The sequence below is a fragment of the Python bivittatus genome, unplaced genomic scaffold, assembly GCF_059951505.1.
Source record: "Python bivittatus isolate LINGU-HERP-01145 unplaced genomic scaffold, Pbiv_v1 ctg000070_np1212, whole genome shotgun sequence".
Classification (NCBI taxonomy): domain Eukaryota; kingdom Metazoa; phylum Chordata; class Lepidosauria; order Squamata; family Pythonidae; genus Python; species Python bivittatus.
In genome coordinates, this window is record NW_028277034.1 from 41,147,100 (window position 1) to 41,172,741 (window position 25,642).

General features: G+C 37.1%; 1 protein-coding gene across 1 annotated transcript; it reads left to right on the top strand.

Annotated features, from left to right (window-relative positions):
• The first annotated feature begins 7,996 nt into the window (after positions 1-7,996).
• Positions 7,997-25,517, top strand: EIF4E (eukaryotic translation initiation factor 4E). Its single transcript, XM_007426320.3, has 7 exons — positions 7,997-8,068; positions 12,170-12,276; positions 17,984-18,079; positions 18,628-18,691; positions 19,209-19,322; positions 22,524-22,663; positions 24,792-25,517. The coding sequence occupies exons 1-7, from the start codon at positions 8,051-8,053 to the stop codon at positions 24,904-24,906; spliced, it is 654 nt and encodes a 217-aa protein (XP_007426382.1). The 5' UTR covers positions 7,997-8,050; the 3' UTR covers positions 24,907-25,517.
• Positions 25,518-25,642: the final 125 nt, after the last annotated feature.

The window sequence follows — 25,642 nt, forward strand, 5'->3', positions numbered from 1 at the left end:
TGGCGCGCGTCGGACCCACTCACCTGCGCGGGTAACGGATCCTCGGGTCCCTCCGAGCGATCGGCTAGGCTGGCGGTCTCCGCTGGGCGCCTGGGGTGTTTCTGGCTCTCCGGTTTTTTGTTTTGTTTTTTTGGAGGAGCTCGGACTTTCGGGACAGATTTCGTTTTCCTGCTTTGTAGAGGATTGACTGAGGGTGAGAGGGGAAAAGAGAAAAAGCCTTGCAGCGTCGGGCGTGCTGATTTAGATCACCATTCCAATCATTCTTCTCCAGATTCTTTGAAAAGAGCAGACAGGCTGGATTAGCGTGCAAAAGATCAAAGGGAAGGTGATTCGTCTTTATCATAGGTCAGTGCGTTAACATCAGGAAAGAATTCTGAAGCTGAAAATATCACATTTGCACGTGCTCGTTCTGAATCTGTTGTGCACAGTTTTTAAAGCAATGCCAACTAATGGATAGGCGATGTGCTGTCCTGGAGCACCAATGTGCTTGAACGCGCTCGAGGCAGTGCCTATAGGCCTCCTTTCTCCATCTGACATAATTTTTAAAATATCACTGTAATTATAAATAAATAAATAAATAAGTCAACATGCCTGCTACATAGCATGTGGCATACCTTTCATTTCCTAGAGTACTTTTCAGCCCTGTAGGCATGATTTGAAAATAAAAATGATACACTTCTGTAAGGTCTTGCTTTGTTTGGAAGTGTGTCCAGTCCAAATTCATCTCCAAAAAGACAAAGATAAGGTAGGGAGATAAGGTACGTTCTTGGGTGTGTTGCGGAGGATGGCAAGGAACAATTTTACCAGTTTGGCTTCTGGGAGATGTTCATGACTGGCCACGTGCTCTTGAAATTCCAGATGTGCTCAGTGGCCCCAAAAAGATGCATATCCCTGGAGTATTTGAGGTTTAGCATCACAGTTACATGGGTGCCCAGCATTTTGATATTATCAATGGTTTAATATTCTAAAAAATAATGTCTTATTTTGACTAAGATTTTATTCATTTTACTTTATTTGCTGCTATATAAATCCGCACAATAAGAAATACATTTAAACTTTTCTCTGATTCTTTTTGGGATTGTACTGTTTATTTGGTGGGTTTATATCTTGCCTTTCCATTTAAAAGTGCACTTGAGGCTGCTAATTGAAAAGAACAAAATAAGCCAAATTAATTAAATTTATAAGTAAAATATAAATAAAACACTTTAAAAGACCATCATATGTATTACATTGAGAAAATTACATTTAGACATGATTCAGCATGAACAATTTTAAAACCTTTTTGCCTAGATTCAGAACTGCACATTCTTTCATTATGCTGTTGGTGAGTATTTGAATCCAGTCGATCCTCTTGTGCTCTCAGTTACATGCAACATTTTCCTGCAACATGGGTGTAACTGGATTGAAGTCATTGGAAGAGGAAAATACATGTGTACCTTCCTCAATAACCCAGTCAGATTTGATGAAGACTACAATCCTTTATATTCTTATTGGAATTCAGGGGCACTTTTGAGCATATAAAATTGGACTATAAAAGTGCTTTTGATTTAATTATTATATGTGTTTACATTGTATGAGTATTGTATCAGGGCATAAGGGCAGTTGTCCAATGCATTTGGAGAGTGCAGAGTTGAGGAAGGATATTATACTACAAATGGCTGTGTTTTAAAAAGACGAAGTGTAAGGAAAAATGCTTGTTGCTAGAGGCTTATTGTTAGGCCTTTAACTGCAGTGTCATTTTGATTTTTCATGATATCCTAACACTCTAATAAATGAGACAATAGCAAATTATTTCATTTGGATGATATAGCTTCAAGGTTCCAAACTCTATGACGAGGATAGGTTTCATGGTCCATTTTCTTCTCTGAGATTTTTGGGGGGAGGGATTATAACATTTATACATAGCTTTAAAAGGGACTTAAAGTGTAAATCATACGATAGTTATACTTCTGTCTGAAGGGAATTCTGTAGTAAACAAACAGATGGTCACAATATGGAGTTTCACTTCAAATTTTGCATCAGAATGCTACACTTTGGCTTCAGTTCTTAGGATATAAAGCCCCTTCTATTTTTCAGCAAATATGAAATCAGAAGGGAAAATCTAAGCAGAAAATTGACAGAAGAGAAGAGGATCAGAGCAACAGCACATCAGTTAATGAGTAAGATTAAAATAAAGATAAGATAGGATGTACTGTGAAGTCATATTAAAAATATATAAAGTGTAAGGATATACTTTGAAGCCATATTAAAAATATATAAAGGGTATAATAAAACATGCAAATTCAACATTTCTTTCTGGTCAGTAGCAATGGCAAGAGTTTAATTAAGAAGACATTGAAAGGTCCAATTTTGTGCCGTACATTGAGGGAGGATGTGTTAACCCAACATTCCCTATTCCTCCACACTTCATAAATAATGGATATATAGACTATGATTCAATAGTATTTCGCAGACTCACTCATGCTTTGGTTTTACTATATGATTCCATTGTCAAGAATTTCCCTTCTTTCTATCCCCACTTTGCAACATATCCAGAATCATTAATGGCCATACATTTTATCCAGACTTCATTTGATAGGAATTCTGAGTAAACCTCCAGATTCCCACAGTCTAGGCTTATCCTCATTACCCAGTATGAAGACATTCTGCTAACTGTTTTTAGGAGACTTGCCTTCTTGTTGCAGAAGGAATTTACATTTGTCTACAGCTGTTTTGGTTTTAAAGTAGTAATTATCTTCTTTCCTGACATGGGTCTTCCACAATACCTCATTGACAGTGTTGGTGATGATGCCAGGGGCTGGGATCTGCCCATCTCCCACTGGCCACTTTCTGCTGCTGCAGGCCCACCCTGCCCCCTCTAGTTGCTGAGCACTACTGCTACTGTGTATGACTTGGGCTGCAGAAGTGATCAGGTACCTACCTGCCACAGAGGCATTCACCCGCATAGCTGACGGCATCTTTGCAAAGCTTCATTTGGGCATTACACAGGCTTCTTATATACACAGTTCCAGTGTTCTTCTGAAGAGTGTAGACCTGCTTTTAAGCATGGATCTAGCAGTCTTTTGAAAGAGCAGTGATGTGTGCAAAACTATCGTTCTCTCCATGGAAAATCCATTTAATCTGGAGAGAGCCGGATTCTGACATCTCTGTGTTGTTGGTTCTTTTCCAAATAAGTACAGTAGTACCTCGGTTCACGAACTTAATTCGTTCCACGATTCTGGTCACGAACCGAATCAAATTTCCCCATAAGGTTCAATGTAAATAAGGTTAATTCATTCTGACCCCTATGAACGTGGTCGCCAACCAAATTGGTCGCCAACCGAATCAAATTTTCCCATAAGGTTCAATGTAAATAAGGTTAATCCGTTCTGAACCAGATGTATTTTTTTAACCACAAAAATATGAAACAAAGTACAGTACAGTACAGTATGAAGAGAGAGAATACTAACCTTGCTTGTGGTGACCCCAAAAAGCTTCACAGCAAGTGTCTGTCTGCGACTGCGATCTCACCTAGAGGAAGCCACGACCACGTGTCAGAGCAGGGAAGATGGCCGCGGGTCGTGTTCGTCACCCGATGCAGAGTTCGCGAACGGAAGCAAAATTTTGCAAATGCTGCTGTTCACGAACCGAATTGTTCATGAACAGAAGGGTTGGTGAACTGAGGTATTACTGTATATATCAGGTTTGCTGCTGGTGGTACTGCCAACCAGGGGCTTCTTATGGCTATGCTTTACACTTAATTTATTACCTTGGGGAATGCCATTTTACCTATTTCAATATCATTTTACATACTTAATGGGATATTTCTTGGTGCTACCTACTGAGACGCATATTGCCAGCACTACCTTTCCTTTGTAGTACTTACTGATTTGAGATACTTGGGAGATGAAATTAAACTGATAAGAGTTATGTCAGCTTTGTTTTCTAACCTGACATACGGGTTATTGGCATAGCTGATAGGCAGAAGGTGAAGTACAGTAGAAGGAAGCACTGTGGTGCTCCTTGCCGTGTTCCGCCATGGTCTGTGATTGTCAAGCCCTATAGGGCACAATCAAGGGAGCAACAATCACACTTACTTCAATAAGGAGTTTTAATGCATGAATTAGGGGTATGGTACAGTGTCTTGGAAATTGTGACTGGAACTTCCAATCCCTTTTTATCTTGTTATTTGGGCAACTTGAAAGGTGGCTAAAACCCCTGTATGAGGCTGCACCCATGCACTCTCTTCCAGGTCTGTCTGTGTTTTGATGAAATACATGAGTAGTTCTATCTGTGACAAAGATACTATTAACAAATGCAGTCCATGTGCTTTGAAGAAAATTGACAAATACAAAACAAAACAACATTTTGGTCATATTTGCAGTGAATCGATCTTAAATTGTATGAACAAGTACATCCCTCAGCACTTCTTGAGTCTGTATTGATTAACTGTTTGCCTGTAAATGTTGTTTACACACCTTCCATAAGGGGTGCCCCAAAGAAGTTCACCCAGCAGTGCCTTATGGGTAGAAAGGCAGGATATGAAATAAAACGATTAAATGTGGCTAAATCAATAAAAAAAATAGATTTAAGGGCAGATAAAAGAAAATCATTCACATCTTTTGTGTGTGTGTAATAATTTTATTGAAGATTATATAAATAAAACTAATGCAATCTACATAATATATATACACACACACACACACACACATATATATGAATGATTTTTAAAATAAAAGTGAAGAAAAAAAAAGAAGAAATGTTCCCCTTTATCCCCAGCAAGTATGAGCAACATTAACAACTGGTTGCCCTTTTCTCCTGTTTCCTTTCACTTTCCCAACGTAAGAGCCCTTTCCAGAGAGTTGAGTCTTCGCATAATGTGTCCAAAGTGGGATAATTTGAGTCTGGTCATTTGGCCTCGAGTGAGAACTCTGGCTTGATTCGTTCGATGATCTGTTGGTTAGGTTTTTTGACTTCCAGGGTATTCTCAGGTGTCTTTTCCAAGTTCAAAGGCATCAGTACTCTTCCTATCAGAGACACTTAGTTCAGTCTTAGTAGGAGTATGTCAGTATGTTGGTTCTGGTAGGATATTCTTCTCAGAAACAAACCAAAATAATCAGAGGACAGCCACAATGCTTGAAAAGCAAACAAATCCACATGATCCATTGTGTTGGAAGGACAGGAAAATATTTTTATATACAGTATTTTAACATATGGACTTAATTCCATAATTTAGTATACATAAGTTATATAATGTTCTTGGTAAAGTATTAAAGATGTATCAGAATAGATAATTGGCTATAAACAGACTGACTTTGATAATCAGTGTACTAGAGCTGTTTCACAGAGCTTTTAATCTAATTTTAACCATAAAGTTGTAATCAGTTAACAGACACTGGGATGCGTAGATAGCTTATGGATTTCATATTTTATATTGGTGTTTATATTTTATTATAAATCTCTGGGATTCTTTTTGGGAATCCTGAGGTATATAAAAATAATAAACATTATCCCTTGGATATTAGTAACACCTCCACCTCACTGAAATTCTGCAAACAGGTTAACACATTTTTATTTCAAGACACTTTTGGTCCCAGGAAATTAACTCTGGGCATCTATCTTGGGATTATTAAAGAATAATCACAAGGAACAAAAATAAATCCCAACGGCCCGCTGTTGATGTTTACCTTGTTCTGATTGATTTATTGTGCTTTTTGTTTTCTTTTTATTGATGTTGTATGCCACCCATAATCTTTGGGGCTGCGGCAGGTTATAAGTACTGTAAAATAAATATATTAAAAATGTGGAAATAATAGTAATGCTAAACATTATTTAAATATATATTCAGAACAGGATGGTAGATAGCTCAATGAAAATGTCAGCCCAATGTGCAGCTGCTGTAATGAAAGGCAAATTTTATTAGAGAAATATAATAAAGAGACATATAAAGCTTTCCTTCTGTCTTCACAATACTGTATATATTACATTACATTACCGAGTCACCACTGACTTGAAGGCACAACACCTTCAATTCAGTGTTGACTCTAAAATATAACATTATTATAATATAATGTAATGTAATGTAATATATATGTAGGTATGTATATAGTGAAGAGGGAAGAAAAACTTTATATGTCTTTTTATTATATTTCTCTAATAACATTTGCCTTTATTACAGCAGCTACACATTGGGCTGACATTTTCATTGAGCTATCTATAATCCTGTTCTGAATATATATATTGTGCCTTCAAGTCAATGTTGACTCCTGGCAACTGCCTGGACAAGTCCCTGTGGTTTTCTTGGCAAGATTCGTGCCTAAGGCAGGACTAGAACTCATGGTCTCTTGGTTTCTAGCCTGATGCCTTAACCAGTATACCAAACTGGCTCTCTCTTCACAATATTAGAACTTATCAATTAAAATGAAATTTGAAGAGATTCAGGGCAACAAGCAAAAACGCTTGTTTACTCATATAATTAAACTAGAATTCAGAGTCATCATTAGCTCGGCTATGGAAAATGAAGGTGTAGTTTCACTTTCTTGTGAGGTGGGTGGTGTCCAAATTTGAAATATAAATAAATAAATACACACTACATGGGACCAAATACATCCTATTATAGTGTGGATGGAATAATCAGAGAAGGAACAGGTGACCAAATGAAGTACCCCTGAAAGATCATTACAGAACATACATTGTTCCTTTGCCATATAGCAGCCCATGAGACTTGTTTCCTGGATTGAACTTGTATGCCACCCAACTCTCAATGACTCCGGGCACCTCACAACAATCAGAGATTGCAACAGAACATAAAAAAAGTTGGCAAGCTTGATGAAGTGACTTTGTTTATTGTCCAAGTGTTTAGATGCATTCAAATTGTTTTTCATTTCTGACAACAATCATTAAATCCGTTTTAAAACAAAATTCAATTGTTTACAGAGTGCCTCGTCTGAGTGATACACTTTCTTCAAAAATGTTTATTGTAGCAGTCTTCCTTGGCCGGTTGCTTTCCAGATGTATTCAGTTTCAGCTTCCATCATCCCCCAACCAGCACGGCAAAAAATCAGAAGGACTCTGCTAGCACTTTTTCTGACTAACAAAATTTAATAAAATGTGTTAGTTGGAAAAGGTGCTGCCAGACTCCTGATTTTCTGCCACCGTAGACTAACAGTGCTCTCCTCCTTGGCAGTTGCTCCTGCAGGTTGAGCTCAGGGGGATGGAGGTCCAGTACTTCTCAAGACTGTAAAGTTGGGCAACCATGTTAATGAAAGTAGAGAATAAGCCAAAAATTGGGCAGTTGCGCTGGAATTTGTGTTCCCATTCTGAGAGCGGGAATTTCAAGGAAAACCCATAGGCAGATTGGCCGGGAAATGTAAGTCCTTCGAAAAATTATCCATAGGATTTCAGGGTATATCTACTGCTTCAGATAACCTTATTAACTGCCACGGGCTGCCTGGTAGCATAAGAAGTCAACTGCTGTTCTTCTGTACTATTAGAATACGTAGGTTAAAGAAGAAGCAACTGATCGCTCCCTCGCCCTCCCTGACCGCTCTCAGATTTTGGGTAGGGACCTGAATGGTGGCGGCCGGAGAGACGAGGGGCGGCTTGCATCACACATGCTGACACCCCGTGACAGAAAAGGGCAGCTGCGCCGTCAGGCCGGGCATCAGCGGGCGATGCAGAGGTCACACCCGCAGGCTGCTCCTGCAATTGCCGCTTTCGGACTCGAGGAGTCACTTTTCTCCGCTCTTAGCAACGTCGCCTCAGCCTGACATGCCCCCGTCTGCCTTTCCCACGTGACTTTCTCTCCTGGAAGGGGGAGGTGTGGGGAGAGGGGGGAAAAAATCATCCGAGACTACAATTCCCAGAAGACGCTGCTGCTGCTGCTGCTCCCTCTGGCAGCGGGCACCAACCCCTCCCCGCACCGGGCTTGCGCACGCGCCGAGCCGCCAAAACGGCCGTCGCCTCCACGTGACTCCCCGCCGACCAATCGTTTTCGAACCTGATTTGTTATCCGCCTTCCCCTTTTACCTCTCCCCTCCCCTCAGCGCTTGTGCGATCAGAGCGATCTAAGATGGCGACGGTGGAACCGGTGAGTGCCCTTATTCCCGTTTCCTCCCTTCGTTTCCCCCTCTTCCTCTTTCTCTCCGCCCTCGGCCTACTACTAAGGCTTCCGAGAAGGTTATGGAAAGGCCACACGACCCTGAAGGGGACAGAGAGTCTCTTACCTACGAAGCCGAAAGCGTGTGTGTGTGTGGGGGGGAGAGATGGTTGGCGAGGAGGGAGGGCGGCAGACAGCGGCCTGGGAACTTGTGTGTCGCGCGCGCGCGTACGGCGAGCGAAAGGCGCCGGCGTGTGCGATGGAGTGCCTTGCGGGAGGAGGATGGGAAGACCTGGGAGGCCGGGGAGGGGGGCTTCGAGCTCGTGAGGCGAGCGGCCAGGATTGTGCCGTCACAGTTTGGGCGGGGGCGTTGAGGGGCGACGGGGAGGGGTCGTCTGACGGCTGAGGTGGAGAGAGAGGAAGGCCGAAGACGGCCGGCGTGAGCAGGGAGAGGAGAATTCACCACGAGAGAGGAGGGCGGAGCTCAGTCGGACTCTGGGCCCCCATCCTGGACGTAACTTCTCTATATTTCGTCGTGCCAAGCTCGCGGATCGCGCCGCTTATGCCGGCCTATTTCTCCTTCCTTGCCTCCCCGCGCCTGCCAGACACAGAGTGCCCAAACACCGGTGGAGAATCCCTTCTTCCACCGCCCCCATCCCTGATCTCCGTGGTTCCTCTCAATGCTGTCTCAACGCCCGTTTGTCTCCTCTCGGGCGGCACCATCCTGTGGGTTTAAGCTGTGCCTCCGAACCAGGCGACAAAAATTGCTTTCTTTCAGATCTTTGGTGTAACTTGTACCTTTTCTCTTTTTTGCTCCTTTGTATTTCCGAAGAATAGTATAGCTATGATTGAGCTCCTTAGAACTGGCTAGGAAAAAACTAATTTTTTTTCACACTAGCATAATTTGGGGGGGGGGGGGATATGAACATTTGGGGTCCTGATCGTTGTCTCTGATTCAGGCCTTCTTCATACAATTGTCCTATGTTTAAATAGATCTTTTTTCCTCTTTTTCTTGTAGCTGTGCAGAATTTTTAAGGCCAAACATCACTTTCAGATACTAATTTGTTAAACGAGAAGGTTCCCCTCATCCCCCACCCGCCACTGCAACTTACTGTATTGTGAGTTGAGTGGTGAACTACAGAAGTAGGGATTGAGATGCAATGGAAGATGACTGTAGTAATACTGTGCAGGGGAAAATACTGGCATTGAACCAAGTGAACTGCATTTGGCACTGACACCATAGATACTAGCAAGTTAAATGCTCAAGTTGGCTTAGCAGTACGTACAGTGCATACAGAAGGATTGAGATTTGCCAGGGCATAGCATGCATGTACTATGTCCCTCTGCATCTGGTTATAAAAAATGTCATCTCTCATTTTCAAGAGTAGGCACAAGTTACAAGTATATTGTTTTTCTAGTCTATAAATATTGGCAGGATAATACAAGGCTCTTAAGCTTAGAAGAAAAAAATAAACTATGGAATGATCCATAATTACCACTAGATTACAGCCTTAAGTGCATTTGCCTTTTTGGAAACTCTTTTTTGATAGACTTCGCACATTCCTATTTTTTATAAGTGTTACCAGTTTCCAAAGCAAATAGGAAAAAAAGTATATGTATACAGGAGACTTATATGAAAGAATTAGAGTTTAAAACTTTGAATCATCATGATTGAAAGCCATTCTGGGTTATATAATTCAGTAAAGGTAAGTTGATGTTTTGAATACCTGTATCTAAGTTATTTTAATTTTAATTACTCACTTGAAAGACAGGCTTATTAAATATATAACATAAAGGAAAGATATTGAACATTCATGTAGTTTTGTTATATTATGGGAATGAACCTCAAAACATTCAACTACCAGCCTAATCAGTAAAGTCAAAGCACATATATTTAGTTCAGAAGTTTTATTGTGTGTAGAAATTGTAGTTGACACCACAATTTCTCTTTTAAGACAATTATTAAAAAAAAAGTTTTTACAAGCTTCTTTACAGTTTGACAGGAGTAAGTATAAAATGTGGGTTCAGTTTTCAGATGATCCAAAAGTATGTATAAGCGTTAATTTCATTCCTGTTTAGATTGGAAGTTAAAAGGATGACAAGTCTATGTTGTTGGTTATTGAAAGACTTCCTTCACCTAAGGTATAATATAATTATATTTTATAATTGCAGCTAAGGGAACAGGTAATAAAATTGAAAGTTACATATTTAATCAGTCCCTGTACTGGTAATATCAGATGGTTCTTTTTTGTTTGCTAGATTTAACTAAAATAGTTTTGTGCACCATCTGTTAGATGCCTGATATTACTGTATTTCCAGATAGTCTAGCACACAGAATATACAAATTAAATCGTCATAATTAGCTTCATTTCTCATAGGATTTTTCATTTGCAAATAGTGCTTTTTGTATCTGGATCAGAATTTTTAGCCTTTGTTGAGGGGCAGGAAAGAGCTGTGTCAATTTCTCCCCAGATTATATAGATGTAATTCTAAAAATTAGCAGGAATATACCATTTTACGTGACAGTACAGGTGTCTTCATTATAGATATTCCTTGGTTAATGACCACTCATTCAGCGACTATTTGAAGTTACGATGGCACTGAATGAGTGGTACTACGACCAGTCCTTGAAGTTCCGGCTGTCACAGAACGCCCCCACAGTTACATGATCATGATCTGGGCACTTGGCAACCAGCTCGCACTTAAGATGGTTGCAGCATCCCGTGGTCACATGATCGCCATTTGCAGACTTCCCTGCTGGCTTCCTTCAAGCAAAGTCAATGGGAAAGCTGGCAGGGAAGGTAACAAGTTGCTCCAGTAAGTCTCCTGCACCCGGCAGCAACCACCCCAAGCCTTGTGCACCCTTCCCTGCCTGGCAGCACCCACCCCAAGCCTTGCTGCATTTCACCGGTCCCTCGCATGCCTTCCCCTGCCCAACAGCAGGCACTCTACGTCTCACTTCATTTCCATTGCACTGCACCCTCACACGCCCTCCCCCACCCCACAGCAGCCACTTACCTGCCCGCTGGCTTGCTTCTGAGCCACCTGGGACTTGCAACTTCCTTCAGGCTTCCCCACTGACTTTGGTTGTTGGAAGCCCACAGGAAGTTGCGAGGAAGTCCTCGCTTAACAACCTGTAAACCTTGCTTAAGGACAGTAATGGGGACTGCCAGGATTGTCATCATGAAGCGATGCAGTCATGTGACATTGTGCTTTACGACCACATCGTTCAGCAATGGAAATTTCAGTCCCAATTACCATTGTTAACCAAGGACTATCTGTAGTTTAGATCCAAGTACTTTGTAACTAATCTCACTGAAATCAGTAGTACCTAGGTTAGTCATAACTGACGTTTCACACTGATTTTTTTTTTGAGACCTTAATGTAACTCGTTTCATCTGCAAGTGTCCCATTATTTTTTGTTTTTTATATTGGGTGTCTATAATTTATGAAGTTTGTAATAAATAATGTTTGTACATATTTCCTAATCAAATGTATTACAATTGAGAGTGGCTTGTTAGTACCTAAGATTTATTCTATCATATGTTTTGATATTACAAATCTTAATGAAGTATGTAGAAAGGCAGAAATAGGCAAGAAAATCCCTACATAAACTTAGCTGTTTAAAATGTAGTAAAATTAGCAATCTTTGAAAACATATGTTGATGGGTACCATTGCTTGGAATTTTGTTGCCCTTTTTATCTGAACTGTACCTTTGGAGTATGCATGGGGCTTGTAGTAACGAATTACTTTAACAGTATGTGCATTGAGAACTACTGCATTAAGAAAAGTAACATTTTACTAAATTTGCATACATTTGATAATACAGTCCTCAGTGGATAAATTGACTTCATCTTTTTGTTCCAGTTGCATTTGTCTAAGAAGACTCCTGAGTACTACACATGAAATTTAATTCTAATTGTTCTAGAATGCCTATATTTGGAAACTATATATACATATCCATATTAAACTATTTGCAAATGTTAATGGCAGAATATTTGAACATAGTGGTTATCTTTCAAATAAACCTTCACATGTAATATTTTATCCTTTATAAAGAAGCAAGTTAATTGTTTATTTTGTTTTTATAGGAAACCATTTCTAACCCTCAGACTTCAGAAGAAGAGAAAACTGAGACATCAGCAACTCAGGAGATAGTGAGTCCTGAAACATACGTTAAGCATCCATTACAAAACAGGTGGGGCATATTTCCTTTAAATTGTGTAATAGCATGTTCCAAAACAGAATTAACTAGGTATTTTGGAATGAAATTATTTTTAAAAATGCAGAATACATATCCATAAGCATCCTCCTTTTTAAATTAAATGTTGGGAAACATTTGTTTTTTATGTTAAATTTCAGGTCCTTTATGATAACCTCTGAAATGCTATATAACAGGGTATTCTCTTTATGTTTTAAGAAATTATAGTTGAAAATCTGCTACCTTTCCTCTTAGTGACTTTTTGCATAAAGATGAAAAAAAATGAACTTGTGATTTATGGCTTTGATGACTAGGTAGGATAGATTATAGAAAGAGTATTATGATATAACTTTAGAGAAGAGAGGTTAAAATATTTGTACTTATATGCTGTGAAGAATATTGAAAGCCACTTCTTTGTATCTTCTTTCTTTTCTATTATTTAACTTTTTTTGTTCTCTTGTACTTTTTGCTTTCTCTTTGCTTTCTTTCTTTTTTTTTTCCTTCCTTACTTTATATTAGTTTGTATTAGTTTTTATCTTCTTTTTTAAAACTTTCAATAAAAATCATATATATATATATATATATATATATATATATATATATAAAAGAAAATGTGCTACCTTTACAAACTACATAACAAGGTTCTAAATCACTATCTGCATTGTGATTTTAAAGTGTAATGTATAACATACTAACCTGTCACACATTTCATACTGTGATCTTTTTAGCATAACAATTTGAAGTGCAGTGTTGACAGATAATAAGTTCTTGGTTTAAACAGGAGTTAATTGTTCTAGCCAGTGTACATTTCAGCCAAATTGCACATTGTACTACAGATAGTATTTGATACAATCTCCCTATTCAGAATCTTAAAGGGTTTGGGTTTCTTCCCAGAATGTTACTTTTGAATGTAATTTAAATCTTTGCTCTGACTTTTCCTTGTCATCTTGATAGTTGTAGAATGTAGTTGATGACTGTGTCAGTACTTTTAGGTTTTAGTTGAGAGGACACAGCCTGCTAGCCTCAAAATTTTTCCAAAAATTGTCAGTGAATGTTAATGTGATAGATATGGAAAACTGTTAAGCCCTGGGGAATAATCATATTGATTTTATCTAATTTAATTAAAATGAAGACATACATTTTCGTTTCTCCTTTCTCTGTTCAGTTTTTGGAGTACAACTTTCCACATACAACTCAAGGCTTTAAAACAGCTCTTGATCTGAAAAAAGTTGCACATGCCTATTTTGGTTAACATGTCTCACTCCTGTTTTCTGTATGTTCAGAAATGTAAATGCAGTCTTGAGCTACCATGCAAGCCACTGAAGAAATTCAGTGTATGTTGCTTTCAAAATGGAATTTAGCACCAGCAATATAACATTGCATAAGTAATTTAAGGAAATAGTCTTAAAAATCTTCTAAACCGTGATTATAGTAAATCACAGTACTACTAATTAAATGTGCATATTAATTATGTATGATGGCTTTTAATTCTTCAGGAGGAATTCTTTTTCAGTTTCTAACTAGAATGATTTGTCAGCAGTAATCTTTCCAAGACTATGGCATCCCTCAACCTGCAATGTTATTCTCAGTTGAAGACCAATTTCTGAAAATAGTACTCTCTGCATATGTGTGTGTGTGTGTGTATTTCCCTGCTTAATATGCTGCATTTGTTTGTTGATTTGTTTGTTGGTTTGTTTGTTTATTGAATTTATAGGGCCACCCAACTCAAATAGTGTCTCTCTGCATGACAATGTTATTTTTGCTAGCATTTACAGATATAATATTTATACAAAATATAATATGTATAAAGATATACTTTCACTTTTTCAAACGGGAATACTTCTTCTGACTCAATATACTGTAGATAAAGCAACTTTCAAATGTTGCATAAAAGGGGCAATAGTATAGGATATGCAAAACAAAACAGCTCATCTTTAGAATATTTGGTTTTTTTCTCAGAATATTTTGTTTCCTTTTTCTTGAAAATGGAACTGTTTCCTCTTCTGAAAGATATATTTCCAGAAATATGTGAACCTTGAAGTGGCCTGTTTAGGGGAACCTTTTGAGAAACAAATGTTTTAGTTCTACATGTAACTACAGTATTTTATATATTATGCACAGTGTTCATGGAATAATATATAATGACCATTTGATTTTTTCAAAATTGAAATAGGCATGTACTTAATTGATAGAATATGATACATTCATGTTGGTGAATTGTCATATTTAGTTATCTGTTTCCATTTCAGGTCTTCAGTATTTTGTGCAAGAAAATGATTTAAAGTACAGCCTGAGTAGCTCAGTAGCCAGAATTGAAGTTTGATCTCAATATTGGCTACTACATAAATGTTTCTGGGATGGCCAAAATTAGGGAATGAAGGCAACAATCCTTCCCATTGGCCATTGTTTCTCCAAGCATATATTAGATTGGCAGTGAGAAATATATGAATTTACAAATTATCAATATTGTATGGTGGAGACAGTTGTATAGTAGTTTTTTTAAAGGAATATAGCATACTCTTAGCTTAAAATTTGAATTATCTGGAAATGTGTTTTTGAGTGTTAGCTTTCATTTACTGTATGTATTAACTAATTTCAGAAAAAATATACAGAAATAAAATTGTTTTCCAATAGGGTATTACCTGCATTTTTTGAAGGAAGTATATGAATAGGTGGCATTTTAGCTGTTAATTGTCCAATTCCATATTATAGCCTGCTTTGCCATTTTCCATTTCTATTCGCTGAATAGGTTCATGATTACTATAGTTAGATATATTGGTGATACGTGGTAGTTGATAGAAACAGTTGCGAAATGGACTTCCGGGGAAGTAATGGTGAACTGAAGGCAGCTCTGCTGAGAGCAGTGCTGACGACCACGGCAGAATGAAAAGTCAGCAAAAGGACAAGCTCTTCAGGCTTTCTCTCCAGACAAGGAAAGGACTCGCCCACAAGTGCTCCAGACAGTGGCTCCTCACGAGGAGACCACAAGATAGCGGTCTCTGGCAGGTTTAGAGTTCTGGGAGATGAGGGATTGCCATTTCTGCCCGAACTGCGGTTGGCACCTTTAAGGACACAGGGTTCGCATACTTCCTTTTTTAATCACTTTTGGAAATTGCTTGTTAACTGCTTTTCAGATATTAGGAATCTTCAGAACAGCAAGATTTACTACACCGGGTGAGTTTCCTTCAATCCTTAGCGAAAGAAGTTTTAAATACAAATTTAAGGACTTAAAAAAAATTTTTTTTTGGATTAAATAGCAAAAGGGTGGTTAGAATGTTGGTTTTGGAAAGTTACAAGCAGACTAAGGGTCCAGATGGATTTGAAATAAGATTTTGAAACTAATTATAAGAATTCTGCCCATGGGGAAATGCTGTTGTTTTGAATACTTAAAAAAATATATAAGATGGGATTTTGAAGGTTGCACAATAGAGGGAACGAGAAGGAACTAAAGATTACAATTAAAGGAGAAGAACCCTTAAATTTGACTTACAGAATGGAGTAAAATACTTTAACATTGGCCATATTAAAGGATATTTGTGAACAAGGGATTCAGAAATTAATTTTAAGAGTGTTTGCCATTATAGATAGACTATGTTTAAGATGATATGGGGGAGGAGCAAATTTTACCAGATAGGACTGAGATTGATTTGAAAGTGGATTTAAAAATGATGGGCTACAGGAATGATGTGGAAGGAGATGCTACACTGGATATACAAATGAAACCGGCTGATGTCTTAACAAACCAAAAGAGTGACCTGGATAACTTTCTTATATTGGATTTACAAAAGAGACCTGTTAAAGTTTTGAAGAATTTTGTGAGAAGGGATGAAGAAAAAATGAGAAGAAATCAAGTTCTAGGACATTATGAGAGGGGATTAAGGATCAGGATTGTTAAAAGTAAAAGGAAGGAATGTTTATTTGATCAAGGTTAAAATAGATACATTGTTATTGTGATGGAATCTATCTGTGAAGGGGAGGGTGATTGCAGCAGAGAGCAAGACTGTCAGGTGGGAAGGGGTGCATTCTAGGAAGGAAAAGGAGACAAAAGACAACACAGTCCGGAGGTGGAGTGTGAGAGCCATAAGAGTTCAGGATAGCCGCTCCCTAGAATCTCCCAGGGTATATCGACTAGTTGCAGTAGTATAGGTTTAGTCTGGCATGATTCTATCTATATGGTGCAAGCTAATAAAGCAACTGAACTCGACTGGACTGGACTGGACTGCAGCATTGTCCTTGGGCTGGGCCTGAGAGTTATCTCTGGTAACTCTTAATGGACTTTTGCTGACAAGGACTGAACGAGAAGGTCTTAAAGATTTGTTTATAGATAAGAGATCAGATATGGGAAGAAGAGATCATTTGTTGAATTTTAAGAGAAGGTGATAAGTTATTGAAATTGTTTATTCTTGTTATAAAGGGGGAAGTAATTTCTTTATATTTTTTCTTTTTTATTCTTTTTTCTTTTTTTTCTTTATCATTTTCCCCTTTTTTGCATTTTCTATTTATTTTAGTTTTTATTAGTTCTTATGCTTTTAAGTGTAAAGTTCAATAAAATTGCTATTAAAAAAAAAAGAAACAGTTGCAAAGTCATGATTTTTTAATTTTGTGTATTTATGGTCCTAGGCCAATAAAAATGCAGGTAGAAAATTTAAAATACAGCCCCCTCCAAACCTGAAACAATAATGTCAGCCACCTTCTGCAAGCCATAGCTATTGGTAGAAACTTGACAACAATCAGTTTTATGATTGTCAGATGCTGTGGGTGGTACAGTGGGTGGTGTAACAATATATATGTTACTGACTTGACTTCTCTGTCTGAGCATACATGTAGTTTTTCCTATGGGAGACTAGTATTTTTGCCTCTAGTTTTCATAATAGGTGGTACACCAATTCAAGCCAAAGTTAAAAAAAAAATCTATGTGGAAGATATTATAGAAATAACTAGGAATTATCCATGGAGAACCTGCAATCACATCATAATAAGAGTGGGTGATTTTAGCTCTTCATTAATATTGATATGTTTAGTGCCTTAGGGTTTCAATATTAAACTACCGTATCACAATTCTTAGGTTTTTGGATTAGTGAAATTATAATTTCATGTATTTTATTCCCTTACACATGAAAGAGCAAAATAATTTTGCCTGGAGTAAAATTTCTATCTAAAAAGTGGATGAATCAGCTGATTAATCAATTGTTAATAATAATGACATACTGAATCTAGTTCTTCAAAACAATTGAATGTGATTTTTTTCTTTTAAAGGAATTGGTATAAGTAATCCTAGTTTCTGAATCAGAGATTAATTGATTCATTTGGCAACTAGCTGTAAGTGCCATTAGAGGCTTATGAGTTATTTACGGTCATGTTTCAAATTATATAATTCAAACTGATTTTCTTAGGATCTGTTTCCAGAAAGTGGAAATTTGGGAAAGGGAGGTAATTCAGTTTTTGTTTGGGCTTAAGCAGTCATTATATAAACATAGGTATGACTTCAGGTTTCTTCCTGTTGTTGAATTGTTGCCACCTAGAGTCTCCATTGTATGTCCAGTTGTTTACTAGATTTGAACATTAAGTCTGTATACTTGTATACTCTTGATTTGGATTTTCCTTCCCAAATTTCTTCTCTCTGCTATGATTTTAATCCCTGCCTTTTAAAACAAATATTCATTCTATATTGTATGCCAACATGAAGTCTTTTTTTTTTCCCCAGGTGGGCACTCTGGTTCTTTAAAAATGACAAAAGTAAAACTTGGCAAGCAAATCTTCGCCTGATCTCAAAGTTTGATACTGTTGAAGATTTTTGGGCGTAAGTGAAATTATAAATATACTTGAAACTTGATTAGTTTTTTTTCCCCCCTCTCTTGTTTGTTTTTGAGGATTATATATGAGGAAATAGAGGGGAATAAGTTGAATAAAAAGGAATATTCAAAGAAAATGTGAAATAAATTTGAATATGTCTTGATTTTTATAATAAACATTTAGATTTAAGTTTGAGAAAGTAGAAGGCATAAAATATTTTTGCCTGCTACAATTGTAGTAAAAAGTGGCTGAAAGAAATAAAGGCATTGGGGAAACTGCAAACAATAGGCTCTGTCAAGTATTGCGTATACCTGTGAGCTGTATTCTCAAGTTTTGTGATGATGACAGTGTTGTATTAGTTTTTGAAGTAATGATTTTATGTCTTTAATTACTATTTTTTTCTTTAAATAACGTGCTATTGAGAATTCATATTGAAAACTTAACCCTGACATTTAAGATAATATATTTATGTGTTTTTAGATATTTGAGTATCTGCAGTCTTCAATGTTTGTGGTAGATCACTTCATTGATTGTACTTCTTTTCCCCCCAAATAGGTTGTATAACCATATCCAGCTCTCTAGTAATTTAATGCCTGGTTGCGATTACTCACTCTTTAAGGTATGCAGAATAAACTTTTGAGTGTATTTCATCTTGTTAGGCGATTTTGGAGGGTAATCTGCTAACTAAAAGACTTTAAAGGATATATCAATGAGCCTTCATACAGAGTTTATTATTGACTTTAGTTTCTGTATCTACAGCATGGGATTTTTTGTTAGGACACAAAATCCTAATTTTGTTAATATTATTCTGTTATTCTCAAGAAGAGGCTAAACATATGAGCAACATTTGTTTAAATGTTGCTGATCTTGTCTTTCCTATTTTACCACTCACTGCTTCTACTTTCATAGTACTGTAAATAAAATGCTTAATCTAGTTAGTCCTCGATTTCCATTTCTCTGTCAGAAGGAAAATATTTTTGTGTATTGACATATACTGATTTTTAAAAAACAGCAATGTTTCATGCATGACTAAAATCTTAGTAACATAAAGGTAAACAAATTCCAAATATTTAAATATAAATTGTGTTAATTACAAATCTGGATATTGTGTTTTATATTGAAACTGCACTTTTTAGGATGGTATTGAACCCATGTGGGAAGATGAGAAGAATAAACGGGGAGGGCGATGGCTAATTACACTAAACAAGCAGCAGAGACGAAGTGATCTTGATCGCTTCTGGCTAGAGACAGTAAGTGATTTTTGTCTATGTATGGTGCTCATATTTCAGTCAAATTTAAGAGAAGAGTTCTTTTTTCCCAATTTCTAAAGGGAAAAGTCAGAGTGTACCAAATCCATACAGATAATTAATTGATCATAGTTAGACCATTACCATATCAGGGTGTTCTTGGCACTGCATGTTCTTATTGTTAAAGAACTGTTAAAACAATTGGTCTTAGAGACTCGTGAATCCTACTAGATTCTGGAATTTGATTCAAAAGTTGTGTTAAAAATAATTTTTATGATCTTGGATGGCCGCCATGTCATACTGATCATCCCAAATATATAGTAGAGCTGGCAGCAAATTGCAGTTATACTGAATCTAAGGAGAATGCTGAAGCCAGTTTTAGAGACCTAGTAGCTGAAAGTTTCATATCCCTGATGTATGGTGTATTTGTAAGCCTATAAAGTGTATTGTAGGCCTGTGAAGTGTCAGTGACCAGTAAGGAAAGCATGGAGAGCATGAGTTCTTGAATTCTTTCTAATTGCTTAATAATAGTGTTGCTTGGGTCCCTTCACAAGAAGTGAAGTTTAGAGTGGAGGAGTTGGCAACATCCTGAGCCACTCCCCAACTACCTCTCTCAACGGGGATGCATTGGGGAAACTTTTCTCCAAGCCTTTGACCTGATCCATCCTTTTTTTGAACTCAATTTTTCTTGTGTTTGCTTTTCTCCTGTACCAAATTTGGTCCCATTCGATTCAGTTCTCACAGAGTCATTATGCTGATGAACAGACAGGCAGATCTCTTTACATAATTTCTTTCAAATATTCTGTTGGGTTGGAAAATATAGCAAGGTAGGGAGAGCATGCAGAGCATAGTGTTTGAAATTCCTTCAAATATCTTTACTAGCGGTGGCCATAGGAGGTGTCTGCATTATATGTAATAATATGAATAGTCTGTTTCTACTCTCCTCTGTGTCTGTGTATGTTGTGTGTACTGGGAAACACAATAGACTAACTCTGCTCTGGGTTATGTGATGAGGGTGGAGGCTGAGTATGAATCAGTGAGCAACATTCTAAGCAGCTGCCCAACTGCCATTCCAGATGGGATGAGGAATTTTTTCTTGATCCGTTATTCTTCTCCACAGCTCTCAGTCTGATCTGGCCAATTTTTGAATTTGATCTTTGTTTCAGTGGCTTCTTTCCTACCCCCCCTACCCCCCAAATGCCAAATTTGGTCCTGTTCTAATCTGTTTTCAGAGAGTCATCCTGAAGCATGCAGGACATCTAGAATTATTTCTAATCCTTTTATCAATAGTAGCCATCGGAAACACTTGTATTTTCTTCTGTGTAACAGAATTATGTGTTCTGTTTGTGTGCATGTGCATGCTGGGATTCACAAGACCACTATTTCTGAGTTGCTGCCCAATTGCCTCTCCCATAAGGAAACATTGGGTGTTTTGCCGGGGAGGGAAGTGTTATTTCTGCTGCCCCAGCCAGATCTGGCCCATTTTCAAACTCACTTTCTTTTTCTATCTTTCCCAACAAATTTGGTCCCATTTTGTTCAGTTTTCAGGGAGTTATTCTGCTATTGGCTAGACAGAGAGAGTCCCAACCCCCCCCTACATATTTTTTTCCAAGATTCCTTTACATTGGAAAGAGTAAAAAACATTATTTGTTACTATCACATCAAATTGGTAACAGCTTTGCCTGAATGGCATTGGAATGTCCATATCTGAGATAAATTCTACAGTGGGTGATTTGCAGCCCAGTGGTACAATCACTCAAATTAGTCTGACTTGTTTATAACACTTTGGACCAGGGATATCAATCACCTGTTTCTTGCAATTGATCAGATTACTTTAACATAGTTTTTATTGAGTATGTTGACAGCATGCTTAGATTTGTAAAGGCCACTGCATCTTTAGGTCTGAGGAAGTTCTGGCAGGTGAATAGAACTTGGAAAATAAATGTATATTTCAGGAAGGAAATGTTTTTCCTTTATTAAATGAGGTGATTATTCGTTTGCTTTTGGTGAAATTATATTTATATCGGGTGAATTAATCAATGTTAGGTCACCTATGAATAGTTTTTTACAATACAACATGGCAAAGCAAGTATGGCTGCCTGTCCCAAAAAATTAAACACTGTTGGTATAAATCTTTCTGGATGACAGCTTTCACTCCACTTGAGCTTTACTTTCCCATCTGGCTATGAGATTGAGTTGGCATGTGTGGTTTTGATGATTGGAAATAAGCAGGCTTTTATTTAGTTCTCGACTTTGCCTTTATGTGTGAAACAGGATTATACCATTTTGATCAATTGTCTATAATGCTTCTTGTACTAGACTCCTTAGTGTTTCACCTTTTTTTTTTTTTTTGCCTGAGGGTACTCATTAGTAAAGCTGATGTAATGCTTTCCATATAACAGGAGCACTCATGTGGAATTATGACATTGGGTGTCATTACTATACTGATATTATCCAGTTCTCCATGTCAGTAACTAAACATTCCATAGTTGTCTGTTTTCCAGATCAGTATCTAGGACAGTGTTTCTCAATCTCAGCCACTTTAAGCTGTGTGGACGTCAACTCCCAGAATTGCTAGGAGGGAATTCTGGGAGTTGAAGTCCACACAGCTTAAAGTGGCTGGAGTTGAGAAACCCTGATCTAGGAGCTGTGATGGAGTAAGTGAATTAAAAGTGGGTGAAATTCAAAGCAAAAGATGATAATACTGGTCCTCTGGCACAAGTCTTTAAATCAGTGGTAGTGATAATCTCTTGGTGTGGTTAGATTAAGGACCAGGGCTACTTGTGAATTATGCTTTGCTCTATTATAGATCTTAGTGTTTATCAGTAATTCAGTTTACTTAATTTTTTTTTTTTATAAAGATTACTTTTCTTGATAGAAGAAAAGGGATTTTGATGGCCATGCCTCTCATGCTGTTCTTGAAAATGTCTTGTATGGGTTAACTAACAGAGAAGCTCTTGAGTATAGAAAGGCTTCTATGTCAAAACTGTTGGGAGATAGGATATCCTACTATAATAGGATCTTTTGTGTAGCAGCTTTGGACTGTTTTTTTTTTTTCCTTAGTAATCTATTGCCAAATGGCAATTTCGTCTGGTGGTACATTGAAATTAGTAGAAATTTACATTGTTATATAGTGTGGATATTTTGGTAAGTATTTTGTTATTTAGACTGTTTGCTTGTCCATTATTATCTTCAATTTTGTAGCTGCTGTGCCTTATTGGAGAATCTTTTGATGACTACAGCGATGATGTATGTGGAGCTGTTGTTAATGTTAGAACCAAGGGGGATAAAATAGCAATATGGACTACTGAATGTGAAAACAGAGATGCTGTTACACATATAGGGTAAGTTAATGTTGTGAAACTTCAGAATAGCTACTTTAGAAAGCAATAATGTTTCAGAAGCTTTTGCTTTTATTTTTTATTAACTATTTTAATGTTTAATTCAGGTACTAAGTTGTGTTCAAATGAAACAGATCAACTTTATAATTTATAAAGCTCATTTATTTCAACACATCAGGATTTTGGGTATAATCCTAGTCTGGGTTTAATGAAAAATGCTTCCAATGTCTTTGTTGCAGTGCAGAAAGAGAAAAGCTTTTTTTTTGTTTTCATTTTTGTTACTGTGGCTGTTTATATTTTTCAACCCATCTACAGTTTGTAGCAGAATCTTGTATATAATTTATTTCAGAACTCTCAAGGTGATATGTGAAGTAACAAATGTTCTTAATAATGTTACATAGCAAATAATTATTTGGAGAGCCAGTTTGGCGTAGTAGCTAAAGTGCTGGGCTAGAAATCAGGGGACTGTGAATTCTGGTCTTCTCTTAGCAATAAAAGCCAGCTTTGGACCAGTCACCTCTCTTAGCCCAACCCACCTCATAGAATTGTTGTGGGGAAAATAGATGGGAACATTAAATATGTACATTGCATTGAGTTGATAAAAAAAATAAAGGCAGTATAAAAATCAAATAATAGTATTACATTTTATGGCAGAGTTTTTTCCAAGTATCTTATATATTGATATCCCATAAGACCCATCTATGTAAGATTATTAAGTCATAGCCATAATGAACAAACCTAGTTGCAATATTATTAGTAGCTTTATCTTTCATGTACCAGTATAAATGCAGTATAAAATAATTAAATGTAATATCAAAAATTAATGCATTTACTCACTTCAACCTAATTTAAGATCACAGCTAAGATATGGAGTCTTGGTGTCCTGAACAGTCCTTATCTCATTTTAAAAAATTGTTAACAATTGTTAAAACACATCTAGAATTCTGCATTAAAAAATACTTTAGTTTCACAAAGGTCCATTAAAAATAAACATTTTAGCACCTTTTAAAATAGTTGATTCCAGAGGACTGGCACTAGATGAGAAAAAACTTTCATCCATGGCATGGCTATTTTATTATAAGGAGGTACCAGCTGGCCCTGCCTAAACAGTTGAATTGAACACAGGCATATAAGTTTCAAGCTGATTTTCCAAGTAACAAAATGTTCCCATGCATAACTCAGTAAGATAATATCAGCAGCTTAAATTGACATTTTTTGCAATTAGCCAAAGTAGAGGTTGCCAATAGAGAAAGGTAGAGGTAGTTCAGATTTCCAGATCAGTGCCGTTCTGAATTCAAATCGGGGGCAGAGAGAGCTATAAGGTAATTTGCCCAGTAGACAGCTTTAGTAATTCAGACTTGAGACAATTGGCATGAACCAGCTGCTTTGCTATCTCTCTGGTTGGGAGCTGACAGACTCTTATGAACATTAAGTTAAGGTTACAAGTTTAGGTAGTTTTGTCACTGAGGATTTTTTTTAAAGTCCCCCATCAGTTTGGACTCTGGGTTGCTTACCACTGAGGAGGCTCCCAGCTGGTAGCCCTAAAAATGAAAAGCAATGGGATAATCAGGATGGAACATAGGAAGACAGTAATCTTTCGATTTTTCTGTCAACCTAATACATAGTCCCAAAGTGCCAAAATTCAGATATAGAAAACCTGCTGGTTCCCATATGTTTCATGAATTCACAAAAGAGGGAATTTTATCAATCTAGTTTGACAATTCTTGTAAATATTAAAGCAAAGGCTTCTTTCTTTCTTTTGCATGTTAAAACATCCTAAGTCAAATAAACTGACTATTCAAAACAGTGCTAAAGCCATGTTTATGTGAAGATGTAAGCCATCTTGCAGAGAAACAAAGTTTAAGGGATGTGTAGCACATGATCACCTGCATATGTACTGGAGTTTTACCAAATAACAAGTCCTAAAATTCATTATATGCTATTATGGCTGTTATTTGCTTGTGATAAGTGATAAGATCAAATATTGTGTGAATAGTGGAATGACTTTTGTTCAAAAGGAATGTAAAAACATTGAAATATTGCACCTGGAGTTTACACAATGAAAATTAAGGTCATGTTTTCTTATGAACAATGCAACTTAAATTTATATTTTGTGTTTTTAATTTTCCAGGAGAGTATACAAGGAAAGGTTAGGACTTCCTCAAAAGATAGTGATTGGTTATCAGTCCCATGCTGACACAGCTACTAAAAGTGGCTCTACCACTAAAAATAGGTTTGTTGTTTAAGAAGACACCTTCAAAGTATTTCATAGGAGACTGCGTCAAGCAATCGAGATTTGGGAGCTGAACCAAAGCCTCTATAAAAGCAGAGTGGACTGCATTTAAATCTGATTTCCATCTAAATGTTCTAAATTTGTGAAACTCTCATTTGCTTTGTCTTGTACTTCTGTTTTCTCCCCCCCCACCCCATTTTTTGGCTAAAGGTAACCTTTTCCAATCAAAGAATTTCAGTGCAACGTTTGTCCCTCAAATCCATATACATCTCCCTAACCCATTCTCTGATGCTTCTTAAGAAAGTAACTATTATATTAAAAAAATCCTGAAAACAGTGCCATTTCTACAGGGGAATAAACTACTACTTTTTTCATCTTTGCATTGTATGCAATAACATGTTTTGCTGGTTTGAAAGAAGAGTATGACGCATACATTTTTCTAGCAAATCTTTCTTTATACGGCATGGTCATTGCTGTAATTGATGCTGATGGCTGCTAGATTTAATTTATTTGTTTCCCTTTCTGATAACATTAGTGATATTCTGATTTCAGTTCTTGCTCATGTAACATTGGTGAAGGATCTGGGAATATGACAAAAGGTTTAATAAACATTAATTTTGTGCATTCTATGGTAATTATTTTGTAATATCAAAGCTTTGCTACAAATTTCATGCATTTCAAGTCAAATCAGTGATGTTTGTGTGATTTCCTGAACATAATTGTGGATTTTTAAAAAAATGTTAACACCA